Raw genomic sequence first — 11,367 nt, 5'->3', positions numbered from 1 at the left:
CTCTACCTGCCTGCTGATTTGAGACTTGGCGGGGGGGCGTAAAGAAAACAAAATTAGTGGGTGAGACCTCTCTTGTTACACTTGGCTGGAATCAGCCAGCAGGTTCATGTGTTAAATGAGGCTGACAGGGAGCCAGCCAGCTTGTGCAGTCATCGAGTCTGGTTTCTAGGGAAACAAGGTAAATGTTTTTTCCTCCTCCTTGCCACCTTTTAACTCTTCGAAGGATCTTACGCATCACCACAGGCAATATTCTCCACATCCACCTTTCTCTGTTTCAGTTAAGAGCAAATAGCATCAAACTGGGTCCGTCTCAGAGCAGCGCGTCACGTCGGTGCGTAGATCTGGAGGGTTATTGCCTCCATCGCCACCGTGTCTCCAATTATGGTCAGTGAAGGCTACGCCAGCGCAATTATCTAAATTTACACGAGCCTTCAGCCAGGCTACGGCCCCAGGCGCGAGTGATCTCACTATTGCGGCTGGAGGCAGACAAGCGCCCAGGGCCGCCGCTGCCTTTCTTGGTATAAGGCCTCAGCTCCCCAAAGTGCAAGGCTTCCATCGGGACCAGTGCTGTGCACGGAGCCGGTCCCACACGCAGGCGCTCCGACTCCTCTGCCCTTCACCAGGAGACCGACCGGGCTGGGAACGCCGGCCAAGCCGTCTCGCCAGGAGCAGAGGGAGTATTTTGAGCCATGCAGTAACCCAACACCAGCGGCACTCATGGATCTCCCTCCTCCCTTGGGAGGGTGGGATGCAGGAGTCACCCTCCTTCCCTCCCAGGGGGAGCAGTCTCCTGTCACCAGGCAGAGCCTTTGGATTCAGGAATACCCAGCTGCTGTGAGGTAGGAACCTGTCACCTTACCTGCTGCCTCCTGCTGCTCTCGAGAACAGCAACAAGCTGCATTTGCCAACAGTGTGCAGGTCACATCCCCTCCGTCATAGGGAAACTGCAGGGTTTCCACGGCAACAGCCACCTACATAAAATTTAGTAATGTTTCAACAATCTGAAGCAGTTTCATTTATTTCAAAACCAGTTCGATTCAAAGGAGCTCTCTAGCCACCCAGCAGAGCATTAACACGTGGAATAATACCTCAGTAACAGCAAAGACGTTTAGGGCTCCTGCTGCTTTACTGTTTCCCACAACCCGACAGGAGCCTTGCTCTGCCCCAAAATCTTTGCACTCCAAAACCAGCAATAGCAGCTTCTGGAGCCCTGCTGAGTTGGATGCTCGTGAATTTGAGCATTACTTGCTTTTTTTTGTTTGGTTGATCCTACACACAGGGCCTGCAGTGAGAGTACTGGACTTGACACAGCTACGTATAAACCAAGAGGCAAAGTTAATTTCTTTAAAATATTTATTTTTTGGTCTGAGAGCACGCAGGGCACAAGACCGTTCCACACATTAAGCTGTCTCCTCTTTTGCAATACGATCTTTCTTGAGTGGTCCCTGAAAAAAAAAGACATGAAAAGAAACTATGTAAACAGCAGTCTGCACCACATCACATCCCAATTACAATGCTGTAATTGCTGCAAAGAAATTAAGGAACAACAACAACAAAAAAAAAAAAAGCCCTCAATGTTGCAGGCCATTGGAAATCCCAAGCCCCATCCCCACAGCTACAGTTTTCAGGGAAAGCTGAACGCGGTGCAGCCATGCTGCACCCCACCAATGGCTTCAGCAGGAACAAAGAAGCACTGGTGCCACCTCGTGGGGAAGCTCCTGTGCCGCCCCCGAGCAGCCAAACCGCTCCCTGACTCGGCAAGGACCTCACACCCAGGACTCCCCGACCTGCTTTCTCCATCAAGTGACAAATTAAGAATGCCACCCACAGCCCGCTGAGAGTGCCATTGTCCAGAGCTGCTCGGAGAAGAAGTGAGTACAGAACCACTCCCCATGGGTGCCAGGTCCTGATCAGCGCTTGTTCCGTCACCAAAGGGCTTGTGCCCAAACATGGCAACACCCCTCAGGCACCAAGCGCTGTCACAGGGGAAGCGAGACCCCAGTCCCTCCTGCGGTGATGATGAGGTTGGCAGGACAAACCCTCTCGACTGAAGCTATATACTTGTTTCATGGAAATTTTGGCTCTGTGGCAGCCCAAAGGTCAAGCTGCCAACTGCCATTAGCTGAAAGACAATACAGAGGTATGCAACACAAAGCTGCCAGCTTTAGTAAGTGTCCTTACCATGAAAGCCTTCTTCTCTTCAGCTGTCTGGAAGCGGCCATGACCAAATTTGGAGGTTGTGTCAATGAACTTCAAGTCAATCTTCTCCAGGGCCCGGCGCTTGGTCTGTACAAGCAGGGACTACAGGACAGAGAGCAGGTTAGTATGCAGCAGCACCCTTTCAGCCTGCCAGTAGGCTGGCTACTTCTTATCACCCCCATGGCTAACACCTAAGTCACTCTGACCTCACACTTCAGCTGCCACTATGTGCACAGGGAGCACTTGCCAACAAGCCAGCCTGCACCTTTGGCCTTCAAGGCTGAAGAACTGGTCAAGTCACACCAGCAGGCAAGCCCAAGTCTGCCCGGCAGTGTCTTTCGGATCCATGAGAACTCTCAACCTTAAAGCACACCCAACAGCCCTGCACTGAATTAAATGGGGAAAGGACCTCATGCTAGGGAAGGGATCATCCCCCTGTACTCAGCACCGGTGAGGCCGCACCTTGAATACTGTGTTCAGTTTTGGGCCCCTCCCTACAAGACAGACATTGAGGTGCTGGAGCATGTCCAGAGAGGGGCAAGGAAGCTGGTGAGGGGTCTACAGTACAAATCTTACAAGGAGCAGCTGAAGGAACTGGGGTTGTTTAGTCTGAAGGAGGCTGAGGGGAGACCTTATCGCTCTCTACAACTACCTGAAAGGAGGTTGTGGTGAGGTGGGGGTCAGTCTCTTCTCCCAAGTAACAGGTGACAGGACAAGAGGAAACGGCCTCAAGTTACACCAGGGGACGTTTAGGATGGGTATGAGGAAAAATTTCTTCACCAAAAGGATTATTAAGCATTGGAAGAGGCTGCCCAGGGAAGTGGTTGAATCGCCATCCCTGGAGATATTTAAAAAGACGGGAAGATGTAGTGCTGAGGGACATGGTTTAGTGGTGGTTCTGGCAGTGTTAGGTTGAGGGTTGGACTCAATGATCTTAAAGGTCCCTTACAACCTAGATGATTCTGTAATTCCACTCCCAAGGTCAGTAACAGAAGGTGGGTTTGCGTCCATGTGTCCAAGAACAGTCTTCTAGGCTTTTCTTTCTAGCTGGCTACAGGAATCCCCAGACACCACCTGTACCAGAGGCAGTGCAGCTAAATTAAGCCGTTCCAGCCCATTTGACAGCAGGCTGTACTACTCACCTTGCGCAGGGTTAGGACCCTCTTCTTGGTCCCAACAACACAGCCTTTCAGCATGATGAAGTCATTGGTCACCTCACCATAGTGGACAAAGCCTCCCTGAGCAAGGAGAGAACAGTTAGTGCTCTGTATAAAGCAGGACCATCAATCACACCTGCCTACAGCTTGGTGTTCTCGCAGCACTTCTGGGTCTCCACCACTCCCACATTCATCAAAATCTCATTTCCAGTATTACCTTTTGCTGATCAAGTTTCTCGACACAGCGATTTACTTGCTGCTGAAAGACTTTTGCTAAGAACAGCAGCAACAAGAAAAGGCTGACAAAATAGGCAAAGCTGCTCTCCCTGATAAGTTATTCCTTATTTACAACTATCATTTCTAGGTTTGTAACATCTCTCTATACTATTGCCACATATCAAATGCAATTAGCAAGCTGCACAAGTCAATACTGAGAATGACTAAGCAACACCACCTCCCACAGCAGCCAGGTTTTATCTCGAGAGCTCTTCATTCAGTAATTTTGCAACTCGTACAAAGCGCATTTGCCTCTTAAGATTGCAGCTCACAAGCAGATTCTCTCCACAGAGCTGCAACAACTCACCAGAGGGTTAATGCTCTTGTCAGACAAGTCGTAATCAGTTGAGGCATTGTTTTTGATCAGCTTTCCATCCTTGATTTGGTAACCCTGGCCGATCTTGTAGATCTAAAAACGTCAAGAATTTCTACTTAGGGAAAGGCAGGAGAAAGGGCCCGTCATCAGCCAAAACACAAACAATTCAACATAAGGTCGGAGAAAAGTGTCTGATGCACTCTGAAAACATGTGACCATACAAAAATTTTACAGTTATCCAACACAATGGGCTATGGTTACCGCCCCCAAGATAACATTCAAACAGAGCAAAACATCCAAAGCAAAACTCTCCACTCTATTCACTGTCACACAGTGAGTGACCGTGGCCAGCTCCCATTTCCTCCCACAAGAGACACAAACCTTCTTATTGATCTCAGTCCGATGGTGATACCCCTTCTGACCAGCCCGGGCCACAGAGAAAGCCACACGAGCAGGATGCCATGCACCAATACAGGCCACTTTGCGCAGACCCCTGTGAGTCTTGCGGGGCAGCTTTTTGGTGTGCCAGCGGCTGGTAACACCTGAAACAAGAAACAGTGTTGCTAACTACTGTCAAGCTGAGGTGTCACCAAACTGTTCAACTAGAGTTTAAGCCACCTTACAAGCTGCTGTCCCCATGCAACCAAAGGGAAGCCCAGGCCCAGCATCCCAAGAATTAACCACATTCCCAGGTGTAAATCCAAGAAATGATGTGGAAAACCACATCACCATGCTACCCAACCACCCACACTCCCTTCCCAGCTGTCCCCAGGTTGTGTTCTCAGAAGGAAGGCAGCATGGAATGACTCCTCATGGATGTCAGGCGCTGTGCCCAGCGCTTATTCCATGGTCTCATCATTGAACAGTAACAGCAGTATGGATCTACCTCCTCAACTCTTACCCCGCACACTTGTGAAAGCTCAAGGCTAGGATTTTATTAAAATCTGTATCCTAATCACAAAAAGGAGAACTTCCATGCATTTACCTTTATATCCCTTGCCCTTGGTGACTCCAATGACATCTATCATCTCATCCTGGCCAAAGACAGTTGACACAGGCACCTGCTGTTCCAGCTTCTCCCGGGCCCAATCCACTTTCTCAGCAACAGTGCCACCATTCACCTGGATCTCCATCAGGTGAGACTTCTTCTGTCTCAGGGGAAGCAAACGCATCTAGGAAACAAAGGATGAAATTTAGCTCCTGCTCTTCCAAGATGGACATTATTAGCTAGCCCAATATTGTTCCAGTCCTGGCCTAATCTGTTTTTCTAACTAACCGTATCCTTTTCCAAGAGATACAACATCAACATACTGAAGTAAAAGGCCCTACAATAAGGGGAAAGGCTGTTTTGTGGTTTAAGTGACAAGTCACAATATCTGGAAGTTATATGCCACCCACAGGAACACACAATTAACAAGTGTTTCTAACCCCAAAGCCTCTAGCCAAACTCCATCCAGGAAGGACAGGAAGTAACAAGGGGCAACAGTTTTAAACTGAAAGAGGTTAGATGCAGATTAGACATAAGAATTTCTTCTCTGATGAAGGTGGTGAGATGCTGGCACAGATTGCCCAGAGAAGCTGTGGATCCCCATCCCTGGAAGTGTTTAAGGCCAGGCTGGAAGGGCCTTTGAGCAACATGGTCTAGTGGGAGATGTTCCTGCTCATGGCAGTGGGGTGGACTAGATGATTCTCTAAAGGCCACTTCCAACCCAAACCATTCTATGACAAAGCCTGCCACACTGAAGGACACTTTGGGTAAGGCCACATTTACAGTTACTTCTACCGCATTTAGCTCAGAGGGGCTGATACGAGTATGAACAGCTACTGCAGCACTACCTTTGCTGTCTAGTATGGGAAATTAATTCTAGTAAAGTAAGTAACGTCATAACTAGACACCTTATTGCACTTACAAAGATTTAACTGCATCTCCCAAAAGAGTCTAGCAGGGCATTGATGGTTAAGGGAGACACCACTGCACCACTCAGCGGTACACCTCCTCCAGCTGAGCCACAGAAGCCACCAAAGGCCTCTGAGTGTTTGCGTCCCTATAGAACACAGCCTGAAATGACGCTGAACACATAAACCCCAGAGTTAGATGTTCGGCCTGCTAATTAAGAGAGCCCAGGTCTACATGGTGCTAAGTCTACAGGACTGAGTCCAAGAAGTTCCCATTATGGTGCAGTCTTTTGAACACTGCTTCAGAAGATGGCCAGCGGTTGCCACCTTGGCTCCTGAAGCATCTTGTGAGCACAGGTTTTGTACAGAATGAAGAGTACTAGTATTTGCATCATGCTTAACTGATAGCATGAGGGCGCAGGGGAGGGCAGAAATCTCCCTGAAGTGATGGATCAAGCTTTGTTTGCTCTTTTAGTTGTTTCTACTGCACACCTCAGTCCTGCAGACACTTACCTGAGTGTGAGCCATGACTCTAATAACCTGGCAGTATTTCTTCATGCTATTGAAATCTTTCTCCAACTGCTTTTTGCCTTCCTCGTCTTGCCATTTCTTGCAATATTTGGTGAAGGCCTTCTTCTTGGACTTGTGCCTTCAGGAGCAGAGCAGAGACAAGGTTTGGCTAAGCCCTTCATCAATCCCCTGCGAAGTGGGGATGAGCGGAAGGAGCTGCCACCTCAGCTGGTTTCGGCTCATTGCCAGCTTCTAAGGACTCTTTTCCACTGGCAAGCGGAGCCTGGAGCTCATCAGACAAAGGCAAAGTTGCCAGAGCTGAGCGGAGCTGCCATGAATTCCAAAGTACATTAATATTCATGTTACAGAAGACAAAAGACTGTAGAGAGATGTCGAACAATAACAGAAAAAACCAGATCTTTAAAGCAATTGTCAACTGCTATCTGCTTCAGAATACCGTAATTTCCCCCCTTGCAAGCCCAAGCTATGCCCAACAGTAAGGTCGTTACTGTAACACCCTTGAGATCGTTATTGCTCTACTCTGACGTCTTCTCAGCCTGCAAAGTTCATAAACAGGCTGTAAGCTCTAGACACGCTGGAGCCACACTTGGGCAAATGCACATACTCTGAATCACAACAACAGTGCCTGGAACAGTAATCAGAAGGAACACTTGTCTTCCCCTTTCCTGAGAAAACTGGGCTACAGTCAGGACTCGACACTCAACAACAAGCGCCAGAGGCGATTTCCTTATGTCCGCCCGTCGAAGTATCATCACATGTAGCCCGTTAAGGAGATCCCAGGCAAAGCCTAACAGTGCCTCCCCTATGCCAAGAAGTATGCCAAGTAACATTATGCTGTCACCCTCCCAGAGCCATCCCTACAGCCTATCCCATTATTAGGCTGTTTCATCAAGGCTAAACACTGCTGAAAAAGCAGTGAAACTGCTGAAAAGCCTCTTCAGAAAGCTGTACCAGCATAATCTGCAACCCAGCAGGAAAAAATTATCCATGGCACGAGATTAAGGCAACAAGCAAAAGCCCTCCTGTCTTACCAGTTCTTGTAGAAGCGACGCTTACACTCATCGCTGATGTGCTCAGCAAAGATGGTCTTGAAGCTGCGGAGACCGCGAGGAGTCTGCACGTACCCCACGATGCCCACAATGACCATGGGAGGAGTCTCCACTATAGTGACCGCCTCGACCACCTCCTTCTTGTTCACCTCTGGATGAAGACAGAAATACAGCATAACAATTAGCACCAGCATGAGCTATTAAATATTGTCTGTTCTTTCTCACTCACAAATCCTTCACGTGAAAGGTTACGTGACTCAAGTTCTTTTCACAAAGGCAAAGATGATGCATGGTGAAGTAACCAACTCTTATAAATTAATGCCTTGAAAGATTTGAGGCTGGCTCAGTAGGAAGCACAGACAAAGGCCGATAAGCACAATGGATGGTAGCGAATAACAGAACCACATTCAGGACTTAACAATCAAGAAAAAAACACCAAAGGCAATTTACTTATGTCCACCTATCGAGAAGAAGTTATCCTAAGTAACCTACTACAGTACGGCTGAAGCAAACCATCAGGTCACTGCGCATCTCAGAAACAGGACCATTAGCAAGACAGACACCACTAGATGTGCAGTCTTGATGCTGGAACATGCGGAAGGGTTTGGGTGCTTTATACCCCACCCACTCCATGACTTTGGAAGTGGTGAAGTCAAGCTAGGACTAAAGTCCAGAGCTAGTAACAAACAGGTCATCTTTTGCCATTCATAAGGAAAAGAGAACTACCTCCTCTATTCAGAGGAAAGTTAATACATACTGGATCCAGGCCTGTCGACTTCACGGACAATGTGGGTCATGCCAGCTTTGTACCCCAAGAAGGCAGTGAGATGGACAGGCTTGCTGGGGTCATCTTTGGGAAAGCTCTTCACCTTGCCCCTGTGCCTGCTACTGCGTTTGCGGGGCAGGAAGCCCAGAGACCCGTGCCTCGGAGCTGAGAACTTGCGGTGAGACTAGAGAGAAAGAAAATAAAACACTTAGTGTTTGCTGTAGAGATCCATTTCTACCAACTCAAGGGCCAAGGCCAACTCTCTTCTTGCCTTGAAGCATGAATATTCTGTATGTACAGGCCATTTTGCATTCTAGAAATTCTTCTCAGTCTCAAGCCATTTGGCTTCTGAATTCCATTATAATGTTACAAGAAAGTAATCCTCATGCCCCAACCACGTCCTTCCTAGATTTCCTTGATGGCCTCTCCCTTTCAAGCTTATTTTAAGACATCACCAAATCCCACTCTAGTAAGGGAACCACATAAGCTGTAGTTTGGCCACAGCACGCCACCAGAATTTCAATGCACCCCAGAAGCCTAGAAAATAGATGCAGATAACTTGGAAATGTTTGAACAAACCAGTAACACTAAAAACATAAGTATACAAGCAATTTCAGTTGGAAAAGCTGCAGTAAAACAGTATTTCAACATCCACCTTTGAGTCAGTCACTTTGGGTGGAAATGCGGGGTTTTTTTTTTCCTAAGCCGTTCTCTTTAACTACCAGCCCTGCAGCCTCCCTCCGCAACCCGAGAGCCACGTAAGGCTGGGTTCTATCCAAACCCTCAGCCCAAAGAATTACCCACCTAATCTCACCCTCAAATTTAAGAAAAATACTGTAAAGATAAGCACGGAGCTAACAATCGATAGCTAAGAAACAGGTCTTACTTTAAAAAAAATTACTCGACACAAGCTGCCTGTAGCAGACAAAGTTTACCAGGCCCCGAACTGACTTTTTGCAAAGATTGCAAACCTGTGGCAGGGCCCAGCAGAACTAAAATTTGACACCTCTGCCCGGCCTCGCGCACGCGTGACCTTATCAAAGACGAAACGCGACCCTGCAGAGGGAAGGGGGCGAAGTGCGTCGTCAGACGGACTCCTCCGCCCGCTCGCACCCCCCGCCACGGCCCCACCGCGCTGGGGGAGCGCGGAGAGCCGCCAGGCCTCACCCCCACCGCGCTCCCGGCCCCCACACGCGCCCTGCCCCGGCCGCCTGGCCCAGCAGACGCTGCTGTAGCAAAGCCGCCTCTCCATCTAGACAAAAGGGACGGCAAACCCCGCCGCGGACAAAGCGCCCTCCGGGACGCCCAGACCCCGGCCACCCAGCAGGCCCGGCCGCCCTCCCCAAGGCAACGCCTCGCCCGAGCCCCGAAATAAGCCCCGCGTCGGACCCCCGCAAGGGCTGGGGGCGGCAGGAGAGGGGCCGGGCATCGGCCGGGGGCGGGATGGCGGCGATCCCCGGGGGATGGCGCGGCCAGGCCCGTGCGGCGGCACCGCCGGCAGCACCCACCATGTCGTCCCCACGCCGGGCCGGAAGGGCCGGAAACCGCCGCGCGGGCGGCTTTTATAGTCGCCCCGCCCCCGCCGCTGTGACGCCTTGCGTGAGTGCGTGCCGCGCGCCGGCGTCTCGCGAGAGGCCGGTGGCGCTACGGGTGGGGAGCGGGACCAGAAAGGTGTAGGGGCGGCGCGAACCCCCCCCCCCCCCCCCCGCCCGCGACAGATCCCGTTGTGCAAAGCCGTGACGTCGCCGTGCCATTGCTCAGATGTGTGTGACGTCATATCATAAAGCGTGTGTCCCACCGCAGTCCTTCTCCGTGAACAGGCTTTTCCTTCCCTTTCCGCGGAAATAACGGGCTGGGGCCGGGCTGGGAGCGAGCACCGGCCTCGGCGGAGCGTCCCCATGGAGGGGTTAGTGAGGGGTCTGGAGAGCAAGTCCCGTGGGGAGCGGCCGCGGGAGCTGGGGTGGTTCAGCCTGGAGGAAAGGAGGCTGAGGGGAGACCTGATCGCTCTCTACAGCTCCCTGAAAGGAGGTTGTGGTGAGGTGGGGGTTGGAAGGGACCTCTGGAGATCATCTAGTCCAACCCCCCTGCCAGAGCAGGGTCACCTAGAGCAGGTTGCACAGGACCACATCCAGGCGGGTTTTGAATGTCTCCAGAGACAGAGACTCCACACCCTCTCTGGGCAGCCTGTTCCAGTGCTCTGCCACCCTCAAAATAAAGTTTTTCCTCATGTTCAGATGGAATTTTCTGTGTTCCGGTTTGCGCCCGTTGCCCCTTTTCCTGTCCCTGGGCACCACTGAAAAGGGTCTGTCCCCATCCTCTAGACACCCGCCCTTTAGATATTTGTAAGCATTGATGACATCCCCTCTCAGCCTTCTGTTCTCCAGGATAAACAGACGCAGGTCTCTCAGCCTTTCCTCTTGTTCTAGTCCCCTGATGATCTTCATAGCCCTCCGCTGGACTCTCTCCAGTAGTTCCTTGTCTTTCTTGGAGTGGGGAGCCCAGAACTGGACACAGTACTCCAGGTGTGGCCTCACCAAAAACGCAATAACAAGAAAAAACAAAAAAAATTCATAAGATAAAGTAGGTTTCACTGCCAACAGCGGCGCCCATTACTTTTGCATATATCTCAAAATAGAAAAAGACATCAAGTAACTTCTCGCTTTTCGTGCAGGGACACGTTCTTGAGCCAACTGTGTCTTCTTCGGGGGCTGCGTCCTGCTGCGTATTCCCACAGCGCTTGGTACAGCGCAGCCCCAAACTCAATCAGGGCCTCTCTCTGCTGCTGTTGAATTCATAATAAACAATAAAACCCAATGTAGATGCTAGAGTTACGCCGTGAGAGAGGAACTGAAAATAAGGCTTGCTGCGGAACCCGTCTGGAGCTGCTGTTGTTCACGCCGTTATTTCTCTTGCTCCATTCCAGCACATGGATAAGCACCACCAGGACCAGCCGGGTCTCTGGGAGGTGTTGGCCGTCTCAGCCCACGTCGGAAACTCGCACACACGGGAGCGGGCACTGGAGCATCTCTTCAGGGTAGGGGCGAAGCAGAGCTGAGGTGAAACCTGAACGGGGAGGGAGCTGGAGGACAGGAGATAAATTATTCACTCTCCCTCCATCCACGCCGGGAAATCGGATAGGACCCAGCTGAAGAATGTCCCTCGGACTTCCCTGGATTG

At 50.5% G+C, this 11,367-nt stretch overlaps 1 protein-coding gene and 1 non-coding gene across 2 annotated transcripts; both read right to left on the bottom strand.

The window, feature by feature from the left end:
• Positions 1–1,335: 1,335 nt before the first annotated feature.
• RPL3 (ribosomal protein L3) lies at positions 1,336–9,820 on the bottom strand. Its single transcript, XM_074578635.1, has 10 exons — positions 9,699–9,820; positions 8,182–8,374; positions 7,407–7,575; positions 6,358–6,493; positions 4,934–5,120; positions 4,330–4,490; positions 3,940–4,041; positions 3,342–3,437; positions 2,182–2,301; positions 1,336–1,445 (listed from the first exon to the last, which is right to left on the bottom strand). The coding sequence occupies exons 1-10, from the start codon at positions 9,699–9,701 to the stop codon at positions 1,401–1,403; spliced, it is 1,212 nt and encodes a 403-aa protein (XP_074434736.1). The 5' UTR covers positions 9,702–9,820; the 3' UTR covers positions 1,336–1,400.
• On the bottom strand, positions 4,723–4,815 carry LOC141738155 (small nucleolar RNA U83B). Its single transcript, XR_012585332.1, has one exon. It is a non-coding gene; the product is annotated as a small nucleolar RNA U83B (small nucleolar RNA).
• Positions 9,821–11,367: the final 1,547 nt, after the last annotated feature.

This window comes from Larus michahellis, chromosome 1 (genome assembly GCF_964199755.1).
Source record: "Larus michahellis chromosome 1, bLarMic1.1, whole genome shotgun sequence".
Classification (NCBI taxonomy): Eukaryota; Metazoa; Chordata; class Aves; order Charadriiformes; family Laridae; genus Larus; species Larus michahellis.
The sequence above is the reverse complement of the archived record's forward strand: the minus strand, read 5'-3'. Positions and strand labels throughout refer to the sequence as shown.

Excerpts from the sequence above, each read along its gene's own strand:
- RPL3 (XM_074578635.1), bottom strand. Across the intron at positions 6,494-7,406 it reads CGTCGCTTCTACAAGAACTG|GCACAAGTCCAAGAAGAAGG; the intron begins GTAAGACAGGAG and ends CTGCTCCTGAAG. Across the intron at positions 1,446-2,181 it reads AAGAGAAGAAGGCTTTCATG|GGACCACTCAAGAAAGATCG; the intron begins GTAAGGACACTT and ends TTTTTTTTTCAG.